Genomic DNA, 14,114 nt, shown 5'->3' with positions numbered 1-14,114 from the left:
GTCTAGTAAATTATATTATCTGGAATATATACATTGCACTGAAGAAAAAGGTTGACTTGTAAGTGGTACAGACTTCATACTCCCCTGTAAAAACTGATTACATCTTCCACAGCCTTCTTTATTTTTACATAAATTTATTTAATAACATTTAGTCTCTTTCAATGAAGAAAAAACCCATGGCAAAACAATAGAAAACTATCACAGTTGAAAGGGATGTAGCACAGCATTATGTAAGAGCATCATGGCAGTTTCTACTCCCAGTAATTGACTGAGAATTGCGCAGGCAACCATATAAAATATATTCCAGTTAAAAGAAGTAGATTAGAAAGCAAGATTCACAACGGCAGGCTAAAAAGGTAGAGATATGATGCTGGACTGATAATCACTTGAGGACACGCTTTTTTATAACGATATGAAATAGTGAGACCAGTAAGAATAACACTCCACATGTGTGGGTTAAATTAGAACAGAAAGAAATTAAAAACAGTATCTTTAAATCATATAAAAACACCAAACATGTTTCAGCATTTCTGTGTCTTCTAACTGAGAGGAAGAAACAGGTTACTGAGATAATTTTCTTGATGGTATGCATTCCTGGAGTGCAGAGCACAGCAAAGAAAAAAAACACTTTTTTTTAAAATAGGGTTGCTCATTCTAGAGGATTTCTTGTGCGCATTTCAAAATACTGTTTCCTTCCTTGGACAAATAATACTTAAGACTACTGACAGCTAATGACATTGGTGTCTACAAAGTACTATTAAAAATCAATTTATGATGAGTTCTGTATGGATTTAGAGAAAGCTAAATGGAGACAAACAAATGGTGTGAGCAGGTAAAAAAAGATGATCAAAGAACACATTTAATGGTCCAGACATCATACTATCCGCAGCTGTCTCAAAAGCATTATGCCAAGAAGCCCTTAAAACCCCTCTTATCAGAAATTAATTCACCTTAAAATGCAGCAATCTATAAAAGAACTATGAAATGGCTTGCAGGATTAGATGTAATTGGGCTAAGACGCTATCATTACTACATTTTATGAAGACAAAATGTTTTCTGACAAATATTAAAGAATTGAAGGGAATCCTCATTCCAGTCAGAAGCTGCTCCCCCAGATTAATGTCCGGCGTGTCTCTTCAGAAGACAGCCATTCGAGAACTGCCTGATATAATTTTGTATTATTTTTTAGGATTACATATAGAGCATATATAAGCTACTTCTCTCTCTCTCCTTCTTTCTCCTGAGAAAGTTTCACAGTAGAGAATTAAGTCTGTGGAAAAATTCCACTCCAAGGTTATCTAAAAATGTAAAAGATGCAGGTGTTTTCTTTGTATAACCATATAAACATGCAATAATTGCAATTATGCAAAAGTTAAAGGAAACCCCCTCCTTCAATTTTTTGTGCTTATATAGAGAGATAATCAATTCTCTTCAAATCTCATGCTTTTATTGTCCTAATTTTTGGTTTTCCTTTTGTTTTTTTTAATTCCAAATATACTGTAAAACAAAAGTGTTGCTGGTCTTCCAAAACAAGTTTTATTTGAAGGACTGTATTTCACATGAGAAATCATGTTGTGATACATCCCTCAAAATTCACCATAGTACTACCAGAGTTTAGCTGCATTGTTATGGAGACAAAATTGCATTTCAGATATACCAGGGAAATCACATACTGAAGGCAAATAATGATGAAACCTGTTTTCTTTTTTATACAGACAGAATTCTCTCAGACTAAGTGCAGACAGTATAAGGCAATATTTCTAACTCTGTTTGGTTTTGTTCCACAGCAGTACCAGTGCTATTCCTGATGAATGTTCATTGAAGAAGACAAGAATATACAGAGAACAAACACACTGCCCACTTTAACAGACTTGCCAAAGGACAAACTTAAGGGTCTCCTATTTCTAGCATAAGCTACTTCCTGGGGAATTTAACTGTGCAGGAAGATCACTTACAGTATATCCTATCCATGTCCTTGGGTCAATATACTTCCATGTTTTGTGGTAAACTTGCTCAGAACTCAACAGTGTAATGCCTATTGACTACGGGCTTTCCTACATTGGAGATATCAGCATTTAAGTTACAAGTCAGACGAATCATTCCACTCCATTGATCTTTCTAACCACTTAAGAGGCTTTGCCAACTGACTCATGCTTGCAGGGATACCCTTCATTAGTGAGGCTTGCATCTCTAAGATTAATTTTTAGCGTCTGCTTTATTTCATTTCCCTTTGGGTTGCTCAGACCACACATCCGTCCTCAAGATGAATACTTCTGCAGTACCTTTGCATAAACAACTGGAGACCACATATTGGCTCTCTATGGTCCCAGCAACCAAGCCATTAATTCAATTCCATTTCAGAGCTAGTGCTTTCCTTCCAAGGATGACAGGACAACAGTAGTAATTTCTTTGAGGTCAAGACTAAGTGGCTCTGTTGGAAGGGATACCACACATGCCCATTATAAATCAGGGCTTTCTACCACAACCATAAGATTTTAGAGAGTTTGCTTCTGAAAGAGATGTTTTCCCTGCTATGTGAAATATTGTCGACAAAACCGAATTCAAGCCCATCATGCAGAAATTTAAGGGAGAGATTATGAATGAAGTTAACTGGTCAGCTGCTAGCTTGTTTGGGCTGCCTTTTGTAAATAGCTTTTTGAGATGAACTTGAAAGCATCACTGGGCACCATGTCTCGAAAAACTGAAACAGAAAGCAGTTATGTCCAAATCTGTAATACAGCATTAAATAACTAAACAGTGAGTTGCAGAATGTTTTCCATCTACTAAAAGAATTAAGACTTCACTTCATATTTTAAAATTTTACCTGGCAAAACATTCAAGATTATTTTATAATATGAATTACAAGTATTTACTTTGAGTAGTTACTTAAGTTTTATGTATTTCTTACTGGCAGAAAATTTCGCCCACTCCACCAATCAGAGAAACACTGTATTTCTTGTTTTCAATTACCACATCTTGCCAACACCTTATGTTTGAAAGTAATTCTGTCACTTCACACCTGCATTAAGAGCAAGTACATATCACTATAATAAAGCATTTATAAAATAGACAAGGAGAGCTTCCAATTCATGGTTTAGCTAATACCTCCACACTATTCACATCAGACAGTTATCATCTGTATTTTCATGTAACTGCATTTTGTGCTCACAATAAATTCATTTCTTTGAAGTTCAATCCTGGAACCTTTTTTAAAGCAAGAATCCTACTGAAAAAGCTGAAGTAAAATTTGACTGAAGTAAAAGAGCACCTGGAACTCACCATGACTATTAATTAGTACTAATATTATTAACAGCATATTGCAGCATAATATTAACATATAGTACACAATACATACTTAAAAAGCTTTTTGAAGAGAAATCCTGGTACTTTGAAACCCTCTTCAAATTCAACATCACTTTCGTCAGAAAGTTCCTCAGCTGTTTGATGTTCTTTGTCCTTCAAACGTTCTTTTTGCCACCTCCTGGAGTGACACAAGGAGTCAACATACAATTAAACATGGAAAACATACTGTATGAAAATGACACAGAATTTTTAAGCAGGCAAAAACACCACAAGAACACATTCTCAGATTTAAAACAGTAATCTTTTGGAAGACTGAATTATCCAAGTAAATGTTTGCACTATCTGATATATTAAAAGGTGCACATACCCCTTATTTTTTAGTTACAGGCCTTCAAATTTTATAGCTAGTTAACATTTTCTACAAACAGAAATATTAATATAATGGAATCAACAGCTAACATCATAAAAAAATTCTAGCTACCTTAAATTCCTAAATCTCCCTAAAATCCCCCCAAAATATCAATAAACCTTAGGTATTCCAAAACTACTTTATCAGGCAAATACTTCAACTTCCTGCCCCTACAGAAATGTGAAGCAGTGTATAATCTTATACAGAAGATTCAGGTGGAAACATCACTGTCTTTAGGGTGATGTGCTCTAAATCTGTTAACTAGTCATTATTAAGAGAAGAAGTTTTATGAGGTTTTGAAATTACAGAGCAATTTGTGGTTCACAGTCTCATGTTATTTGGACTCCAGGCAGCTTAGACAATTCTTCCTGTCCCATCATTCCCCCACTGCCGAAAAGGTACCAAAGGATCTTCAACATCCAATGAAATTATGGACTTGTGTTTTAGTGATCCAAAACCATCTGCCTCTAATGGTCAAGGGTACACTAGTTGGGGATGTATTAATCAATCAACAGCACTTCACTTACAATTTGGGTTTTGCTCTCATGAGAATGCCATTTAATGTAGACACACCAAATGTGTCTACCAAATGTGGTGCATAAACTGACAAAATCCCTACGGGAATTGGCAAGCTACAGAACAGATTAAAAATATCCTTATGCTTCTGTCCTGGATGCATGCAAAAGGAGCCATATTTCATCTTCTAAAAAGTCTGAAGGAGAGGCAGATCTGATAGTCTAGAAGTATCTAGAATATGAAACATGAAAATTGAAACTGTTAGGCCCTAAAGAACTATAAATAGTAGTGATGAGATGAAAAGTAGTGAATGAAACATTCAAACCAAGAGAAGTAATTTAAGCCACCTAGCATTGAAATGTACTGCATTAAGGAACAAAGAACCTCATGAGTGAGATGCTGGAATACTCTGTCCAGTCTTAACTCTACATTGAAGAAACCCTGGAAAATGCACTCTAGAACAGCCCTGCAGTAACTGGATGGAGGAGGACCTAACAGGATGCAACAGTTGTCCAGTACAGCTCCAGTTTCTGAAGACAAACACAGGTGAGTGAACAGCCCACTTCCCTCCTGGTAAGATTCTATCATTTACCCATTAGATAAACTAGTTCTTGTTAGCCCAGGTTGCCTGTGTAGAAGCAAAAAACCCAGCAGCATTACGGATGAACAGAGTTCTAAAAACACCGCAAAGCCCCTAACCCCCTTCCACACTCACTCCGTATTCTGGAAACCCTTTCCCTTCTGGGAAGAATGATTTCTAAACTATTTAAAAATTTTATAAAAGTTTTCTATCTTGAACACACTTATGAATGAAAAAAAACTAAATACAGGCAATGAAGGTCTAGTGTTCTCTTAACTACATAAGCAATTCAGGAGGACAATTTAACTAATTATGCCCGTCTTCCTAGGGACATTACACTATATCCTCTGGTATGAAATTAGGTGAAAACACTAAAAAAGGTTTTTCTTGCTTTTAGTTTATTCAAAATTGTCTTCCTTGGAATTCGCAAACTCATTACAAGACAAGCTCAGGCTGTGTTTTCTCCAATGACAGCATTAATAGATTTTCTCATGTCTTTCCAACCACTTAATCCAGTTAAACTTGCTGAAACTTCCACTTAAAGATTTCTGCATATCTGGCAAATTTGTTTAAAAAAACTTGGGTTAGAAACAAGAGAACAGGGAAGAAGTTCAACAATTCATATACAAGCAACAAAATGATACACCCTTTCTCATGAAAGAAAACTATTTACGGCAGGTTCCAGACTGGCCTTTCAGCTGTATGTTTTGCAAAAATACTTGGAAATCTGCCTTTGTGGAACCAGTCACAAACTTGGTATTATTTACTGAAAATAAACACAAGCATCTCCAAATACACACAAGTTACAGTAACTGCCAAGAATGTTTGCACTGAAAAACTAAGACAACTAAGTCAGGAAGTCCTCAGAAGCAAAAATAATGATGGAGAGGAGAAAACAGCACACACTGGGAAAAAAGATAAGGTGGACAAAGATAATCTGCAGATTAAAACTGATGAGGTGTTAATGTTTATTAGTGTATTGTTCTTATTTCATTATATGAAATCATGTATCCAGTTAAGTAGTAAAAAAGACCTTCCTAAAAATAAATGAAGTGCCAATGCTTTCCCCTTTGGCATACCTATCCTAAAACAGGAATGGAAACCTCTATCTTAGACTAGCAGTCTATTAAATATTTGACTTAGAAAAATAACATACATGCTCTGGAGTTTAGCAGGCAGATATGAAACATTCTAGCAGCACAGCATAAAGCTACTTATATTTTTCTTCAGTAAAAACAGGTCAATTATTCTTCTGAGTGCCAGAAAAAGATCATCAACTCAAACTGACAAATGCTGATGTCCTCACTCCAGACTGTGCCACTACTGAAACTGACACATGTTAGAACCTGATTATTTTATCTGACTGGGTTATGACAGGGCTCAAACCAAGTAGAAAATTCCTACTTATCACACTAAAATCCAAACAACTACAGACTACAAAGGTTTTAAAGACACATCTATGTAAACAAGCCATGTTAACCTAAGCAGGGTAATAATTTGTACAAGAGTTTCCTTCCAAATCTATACTCCACCATGAATCACCATCAGCCAGCACTGGAGCTTCAGCATCCCCTGGGAAGAAGCAGATTGCCCTCTAGCGTGCACTAGAAAAAGTGATCCAGAAACAACCAAGAGAAAGCCATCTGAGATTGGCTCGAATCAGAAATTCAGTCACTTCACCTCATATATAACTACTAAGTTTTCAGCAAGATGTGTGATTGATGTTGGGATTTCCCCTAAAATTGTTAGATACCTAGAAAATACATACATTTAGACGTTGAACTAATAAATTCTGTTCTTTATTTTGCTAAAGAAAAGTTTACTTTTTACACACTGTATTAACTTCATTGAAGTGTATAATTACTCAAGCTGTAGTATTGAAGGCTACAAATTTTCCAAATGTCTAGAGGTTTTTTAGCACCCGATTACCAGTTCAAAGAAAATGCAGCAGCTTGTTATCACTACAAACTTTCACAGTTTGAAGAAGCTATTCAGTTTCTGAAAGGCTGCGAACTTAATGTAACACATAGCATTAAGATATTCTACACTAAAACTTCATTATTTTCTTTTAAAAAGTGTAAATATCTAAATGGCTGAAGTAATGGGAGGACAAGAACTATTTGCTAGACCAGATCAGTCACAGTTAGTCAGTCTGGTCTTGTACCTTTCCCCAGAAGTCAAACAATGGCAGGAGAAACAGCAGTAGCTCATCTTCGTTTTAACCACACAGGAACTTACTGGCCATTTGGTCAATACATTCCTCATGCACCTCACTTAAGCATCATTAGTACACCTAACAACCAGAAAACACAGGTTTTACTGTATCACCACGGTCTCTTTAAAACAGAAGCATGACCTTTGAGAAATCTATCTCATGCTGTCCGTGGTTGCTGTCATAGATACAATTTTAACCTGAAAGTGAAGTATGAAAGCCATATATCATACAATTAAATTTTTCCTTAATATGAGAATGTATTCAGATACTAAGCCCATTTCCCACTTACTGCAATGCCCTAGAAAGAAATTCCGCACCCAAAACAGTAATGAGCCCAATTTGATATTTAAAAAAAAAATACAGTCAGGAACCAAGCTGAGTATTTAATATAGTTTACATTTGTGAAGCACAATAAGCTTTGTATTTTATACAGTTAAGAATTCCTTACAGATTATTCTAATTTGCTAAATTGAAGCATTCAGTATTACTTTTTTGATCTAACTTTTTATGGTTTATATGGGTGGATTTAATTGGTACATCCTAACAGATGAAATACATGCAGTTAGTACTACAAGTCTCCATAAGTAAATTAAGACTGATGCACACAATTAGACACTTGAGCTTAGAATGAAAGGTGTATTCAGCACACAAGATAAAATATATCTTCATTTGTGTCTTGGCTTTGTCATTTTAAAGAGCAGTTGGGACGCTCTAAGAAAGTATCTTTCAGGAAAGGTAATATTTACTCCTTTTTTAATTTATAACTTCGAAACATCAAGAGATTTGGTGACTCAGATAAATCAAAGAAAGCTAGCACATGAAAACTGATCTATGCAAACCAACTTATTTTAAAACAAATTTTAATTTTTCTGTTTGATTCTTTGGATCAACTGCTTTATATACTGATAGCCACAACTTCCATCTGCTCAGCTGCCTGGACATCACTTGGTAAGCATGAAAAGAAGTAGTAGCTTTCCTAGTCCTGCCTTTGAGCACTTGACATCAGTAGAAGTCAGACAACTGTACTGCACAAACTACACAGAATGCACAAGAAAACATAGAATGGCACATATCTTCCTTAAAATGACATGTAATTCTTTCCTTGAAGCAGCAGGCAGATACATACTGACAACTGTGGGAACACTGTCCGTAAGATTTCTAAGTTGTGTTTTGACTCTAATCTATTAACTTATGCAGATACTGTATTACTGATATCAATAATTTAACATATTAACTGTATATTACCGGCAAAAATTACTTTTTTTATTCTTTTGCTTGGCATTTTAAGACATGCAAAGAATAATACTTTAGTATTTGAATAATACTAAAAAACCCATAAAAATTCTTAATAATTTGCAGTTTCCAGATCTGCAAAGCTTGAGAATACAAGAAAACCATGCAGCAGTTGTCTTGTTGAGAAAAAAAAAGATTCCCCCAAAAGAGTTTATTCCCTATGCCTTTCATATGCATACAAGGTTATTTTCTTTGGGGATTCTACGCAAAAGAAGCTGACAGCAGATGTATTTTTACTCTTTCCACAGTCTTCAAAGAAACTGGCTCTGCCATGACGTGATGGGCTGGTTTTGGATGGAGTAGAGTTAGTTTTCTTCACAGTGGCTGGTATGAGGCTGTATTTTGGATTTGTTCTGAACACAGGGTGGATAATAGAGATTGTTTTGTTATTGCTGAGCAGGGCTTACACAGAGACAAGGCCTTTTCATGGCTGGTGAGGAGGCTGGGAGTGCATGGGAGGCTGGGAGGAGACACAGCCAGGACAGATGACCCAAACTGGCCAAAGGGCTATTCCCAACCATATGGTGTCATGCTCAGTATATAAAATGGGTGAGGAGAACAAGGAAGGAGGGGGGACATTTGGAGTGATGGCATTTGTCTTTCAAAGTAACCATTATGTGTGAGGGGGCCCTGCTCTCCTGGAGATGGATGAACACCTGCCTGCCCATGGGAAGCACTGAATGAATTCCCTGTTTAGCTTGTGTGTTCATCTTTTCCTTTCCCGATTAAACTGTCTTTATCCCAATCCACAAGTTTTCTAGCTTCTACCCTTGGGATTCTCCCCCTGATCCCACTGGTGGGTGGGTGGGGGGCTTGGTTGCTGGCTGGGGTTAAACCACCACACCTGACCATTCCACCAGACAGAACGCCACATGTTTAGATCTCACAGCTCCAATTTTGAACACCTCTAGACCAAGATGGTCACTGTCAACTCTGACAAGATAGATATTGGTAACATATCGGCTGATAGGGATAGTCTTGAGATATTCAGCAGCAACCCAGACTGCTTACCTAAGCCTCTGGGTTCAGCTGGTAACAGCCAGTATGAAGGATAGCTGGGAGTGATGATACACTACTGTTCACTGAATCTTAAACTTACCTTATATGTGCTTCACAGTATCCTGCTTATTTATCTTACTCCCCATAACCCTGATGTTCCATGTTACTGTTCACTATTCTAGCAAGTTATGATTCACCTTAGACATTGACCTTTTGGAATAGATTATTTTTTTTCACCTGCATGGCTGCTGAGCAACTTGGCTCCGGTAACAGTAACTAGGGAAAAGGAAGACCCACACAAGGGGAAAGAATGAAAGTATTGAGAGCCTCAGCTCAATTCAGTATAGCCAACTTTCCATGTTCCCCTGGTCACATCTTGCTTTCAGTGACTAGGTCAGCCAGTGCAAGTAACCTTTAGAAGGAAAGGGTTCGGTACTCTCCCGCTTGATGTTTACTGCAGATAAGAGCTCCTCCTCTGACAGAAGTCTCTTGTTCTAGAGATGCTCTGCAGTTGCACAGTTAGCTAATTACCATGCTTCAACAACATCAATGTAGTTTCCCCTTGACACAGACCAATCTCTTGAAGTCCCATCTCTGAAAAGTTTTAATGCTAAGGAAACTAATTTTCAATCTCTCAGAGTATAGGACTGCATTCATCACCAAGCACAAGACTAGATGTTCAGAAGAATAAAGCAATCCTGAAGGGTTTTCCTCTGCCTCTCTCACGGGCAAAATATACCATAATCTCACCAATTCGTTTGCATTCAAAAGTAAAACTGACATGAAATAAGATATAAATGTAAGCAAATGACGGCATTTCTATAGCATTCTTAATATGTTTCTTAATTCACTACATTTTATTTTCTTGTAGCATTTCCCATAATGAAGATTACCTGGGGGTGTCAGCATAAAAACATCAATGTGGACAGCTGCAGCTTAACAGCCACAATAACCGTAGCTATGAAATTTTTAAGAGATGTAGTGTTTTGGTAGCAATTACAGTTATTGATATTTCTAAAATTCATTTAGGCTTTTATTGTAACTTCAGCAACCAAAAGAAATGTAGTCTATGATATGAATTTGCTAAGGATAAATTGTCACAATCTTAACGTTATTAAAAAACGTTTTTGAATGAATTTAAACTGTGAGTCATATTAAAACTTTCAATCAAAATAAATTACTCTTGATGAAAACACTGAATTAAAAATGATTTAATATTGGTCTAATTTAAATGTGAAGAATACAGTTTTATTCAATAAAATAGTAAATATTTTACCAATTAAGAACAATTAATTTTTGTTAACACATCCAATAGAAAACATATTTCTTTTTTAACCCTTTGGACATTGTTCAGATTAGCCCCCTGCCAAAATTTCTTTTCCGGACCAATAAACTATGTTTTAACTTTGAAAAGTAACATCCTGGGATTGCAAACCTTGTCTCAGTTCCTGATCTGCCTTGGTAACCAGGGATGTGAAAGCGAAGTTGGGTCCTTTCTTCATGAGGTTTTCTGGAACCTCAGTACTTCTGCTACCAGAAGACTCTTCCTCCACAGCAACCCAGGCTCCCACCACAGGAGAGATGGTGTTTATATCTCTACTTCTTGACTCCTTCTCTGACACAGCTTCGTTTAAAGCCATAAAATTTTATATTTCTATAAAAATGTAAAAGTCAAGTCTTCAAAGCATTAATCAAGTTCCTGTGCCAGGCTTTATCATTAGATCAATCACTGTTCACTGGCAGACCTAATATATATTCTTCCTTCCACTCTATAGCACCTGTTTTCAAGTTCCATGGTTTTCTAGAGGACTATGAAGGGCATTCACTAAAGGTAATTAATTAAAAGTAAACATGCTATCAACAAGCTTAATTTATTATATGAAGCTAAACCCTTATACTATAAAAGAGACAATATGTCAGTGGTTAGAGAACAATTAAAATAACTATTTTAGTAATCTTGATCTTTTGACTCCCAGTATGTGCAGAAGAGTCTCATAACTTCACTGACATGTCTAGTGGGCATTTTAACAGCTTAACAAATTACATGTCATTTCATTGCCCTTGCAAAATTTTTTCCACTGGGTCATGAAAAATAGAAGCATTGTTCAGTCTTATTGTTAGGAGCTCAACTCTATGTTATCACTAGAGAAAACAACTCAACCTAACCCTGTAGTTACCCACAGATCACCAACAAATAGGTTATACAAATTTCATAAATCACAGATTAGCACAAGGTGTTTCAGCTGCCATTCTCAAAAAGAACTTCTTCTTAGCTTAGAAAAAGTATTTTCCCACCTAGCACATTCTCCTTACAAACCTTACTTAAGTCACCGTAGCAACAGAAAATATCACCATTGCCACCATCTCTTTAGATGGGGAAGTTTTTACCTCACTCTCATCAAGAACAGAGAGAGGAAAATCACTGCAAACAGAGCAGCTCTTTTTAGACTTGACTAACAAGCTCTTTCCAGATTTGACTGACAGTCCAGTCTTAAATACTTTCATATCTTCTAATATAAGTTATGCAAGAGATTTCATGTGCTACTAATCAAATAATATTTATTTTCAGTATAAATGTTTTTACAAGTTTAAATTCAAAAGATTCTTTCAATACTGCTTTTCAAATAAACTTTTTAGCCATGTAAATTATACGTTAATGCCTCAGATTTCAATAAAATAACAGATTCCATAGAAATAGTATGTAACTGTAGTTTATTCAAATTCTTTCTTCTTGAATAGCAGTTAATTTGGGTTAAAGGCAGTACTTAAGTAGCCAAGCTGCCAAGTAATATCTTTTTTCTATATACTTGATTTTTGGTACACAAACACACAGATATACAAATAGCTTATTACTAAAGGACCTATAACAATCAGAAAAATCTAACAGCAAAGTTCATATATTAGTAAGAATTCAATAAATAATTAGTAAGTACGTCTGATTCCTCCTGGAAGGCTGTCGATGATCCTTCCAACTATCTGACTTCCCTCACATTGCTAGGGAGTGTATTGAAGTATTACAGACATTAACCTTTGCATGTTCAACATCATTTATGAATATTACTAATAAAAATGTCTAGGACTAACCTTAGCCTCTGTTTATAATAGTCCACATCTCCATCATCTCTCCACCTTCTTACTTTTTGCTTCCCTGGTGTATGCTCTTCTTCCTCAGAGCTTGGAACAAAATCAGCATCATCTTCAGCTTCTTTAAAAACCTTCACCAAACCTCTTTTTTTTCTCGATAAATTCTTAAGTTCATAATCAGAACCATTCTCAGCAAGAGAAGATGCCTGCAGTTCCTCCTTTTCTGCTGCTTCTGGATCAAAAAGCTCCTCATCAGGCACATACTCAGACTCCTCACTATCATCCTCCTGGTCATGCCTGAACTTAGTCTCAGGATACTTCTTTTCCTTTGGGATCCTGGCCTTTGACTGAATCTGAAGGGCACGCTTCTGAAGTTCTCTCAGGTGCTTTTTTAAGCGCTTATCTGTTTTTGACAGGGCTTTACCACTTTTTTCCTTTGCAGTAGTTGTGGGAGCTACACATGGAACATTTTTGGCTTGTACTTTCTTCTTTGCTCTTCTGCGAACAGATAACTTCTTTCTTTCAGATGACAGCTTAGCTTGGTCTGCTAAGTACTTCTCAAAATCAGATGTTTCATTCAGTCTTAACTGTCGTGTCTTCCTCTCTGGCTTCTGAGGTATTTTAGTTCCAAATGGAGTCATCTGACCAGTACGAATAAGCTCTTCCCACTCTGTTTCCTGAGCAGGCATAAGCATACTGCCAAGACATGATGGACCAGGTTCTACAACAAAAATCAGAACATACAGCATGCCATTAACACCCTCTGTATAATTGAAACACAGGAACAAGGGCTGTTTTGCTTTCTTGTTTTTTATCCCAAGCTTTACATGCATTCAGCTCAGCTTTTATATACAACTTAAATTATAAATTATCATCACACATAATACTTGAAGTTCAAAAATGGCAAAACCCAAGAAAATAGAAGGCCAAAAAAAGTCAAGACTAACTTTTACCTCAACTTACTTCTCAAACTTCATATAGGAAATACTACATATAATATCAAAACATAAATACACACAACTATAAGAACTACCATAAAATTACAATCCCCAGTGGCACATGAACTCTAATGTGCTGCCTATGCTGTCAATTCTACCCATGTCACCATGTTCACTGACACAAACCACTGTGTTCCCATATGCAGCAACATTGACTATTTCAATTTTATTGCTGATTTTTCAGTCCTACTCGTAAGCTTGAAATTTGACATTCTAATTACCACACCAGAACAGACACAAACCTTACAAAACAAATAGACTGTTTTAACACATGTTTCAAAAACCCCCCTCAAACCCAAACCCAACCAAAAAACCCAAAACCTGTCTTCCTATCCTACAATACTAATACTAGGATGATGAAGTTAAAAGTCAAGACTGGCTGCACAGCGCTTTGGCATAAAATAGTATTTCAGTTAAACTGCACTTACAGTTACTATACACAAACTATAGCTGGCGTTTGAAACCAATGAGCAAGAAAAGCTCTTGAATTTAGGAAGCTGAAGGGGAATTCTGGCCTGCAATCTATTACTAGGATCCAAAATTTCTAAGCACCTGTATCAGAACTGCCAGCTTGCCATGCTACTCTTTATGGTCCCATTTAAAGTACTGCAACAATCATCAAACGAGTAACGATGACACATCAGACATGCAACCCCTGCACCTCCACAGCATCCTATCAGAACAGCTCTACACCATTTTTTCTGTTGGGCTCCACTC

General features: G+C 36.4%; 1 protein-coding gene across 2 annotated transcripts in view; it reads right to left on the bottom strand.

Moving 5' to 3' along the window:
* ERCC6 (ERCC excision repair 6, chromatin remodeling factor) overlaps nucleotides 1–14,114 on the bottom strand; it is a 49,277-nt gene that overhangs the window by 28,268 nt on the left and 6,895 nt on the right. For both annotated transcript variants that reach the window (XM_071563323.1, XM_071563324.1), the window contains exons 5-6: nucleotides 12,400–13,120; nucleotides 3,356–3,481 (exon numbers count right to left, since the gene is read on the bottom strand). In XM_071563323.1, coding sequence (XP_071419424.1) covers nucleotides 3,356–3,481; nucleotides 12,400–13,120 — 847 coding nt within the window. The remainder of the gene's footprint in view (nucleotides 1–3,355; nucleotides 3,482–12,399; nucleotides 13,121–14,114) is intronic.

The sequence above is a fragment of the Pithys albifrons genome, chromosome 9 (genome assembly GCF_047495875.1).
Source record: "Pithys albifrons albifrons isolate INPA30051 chromosome 9, PitAlb_v1, whole genome shotgun sequence".
NCBI lineage: Eukaryota > Metazoa > Chordata > Aves > Passeriformes > Thamnophilidae > Pithys > Pithys albifrons.
The sequence above is the reverse complement of the archived record's forward strand: the minus strand, read 5'-3'. Positions and strand labels throughout refer to the sequence as shown.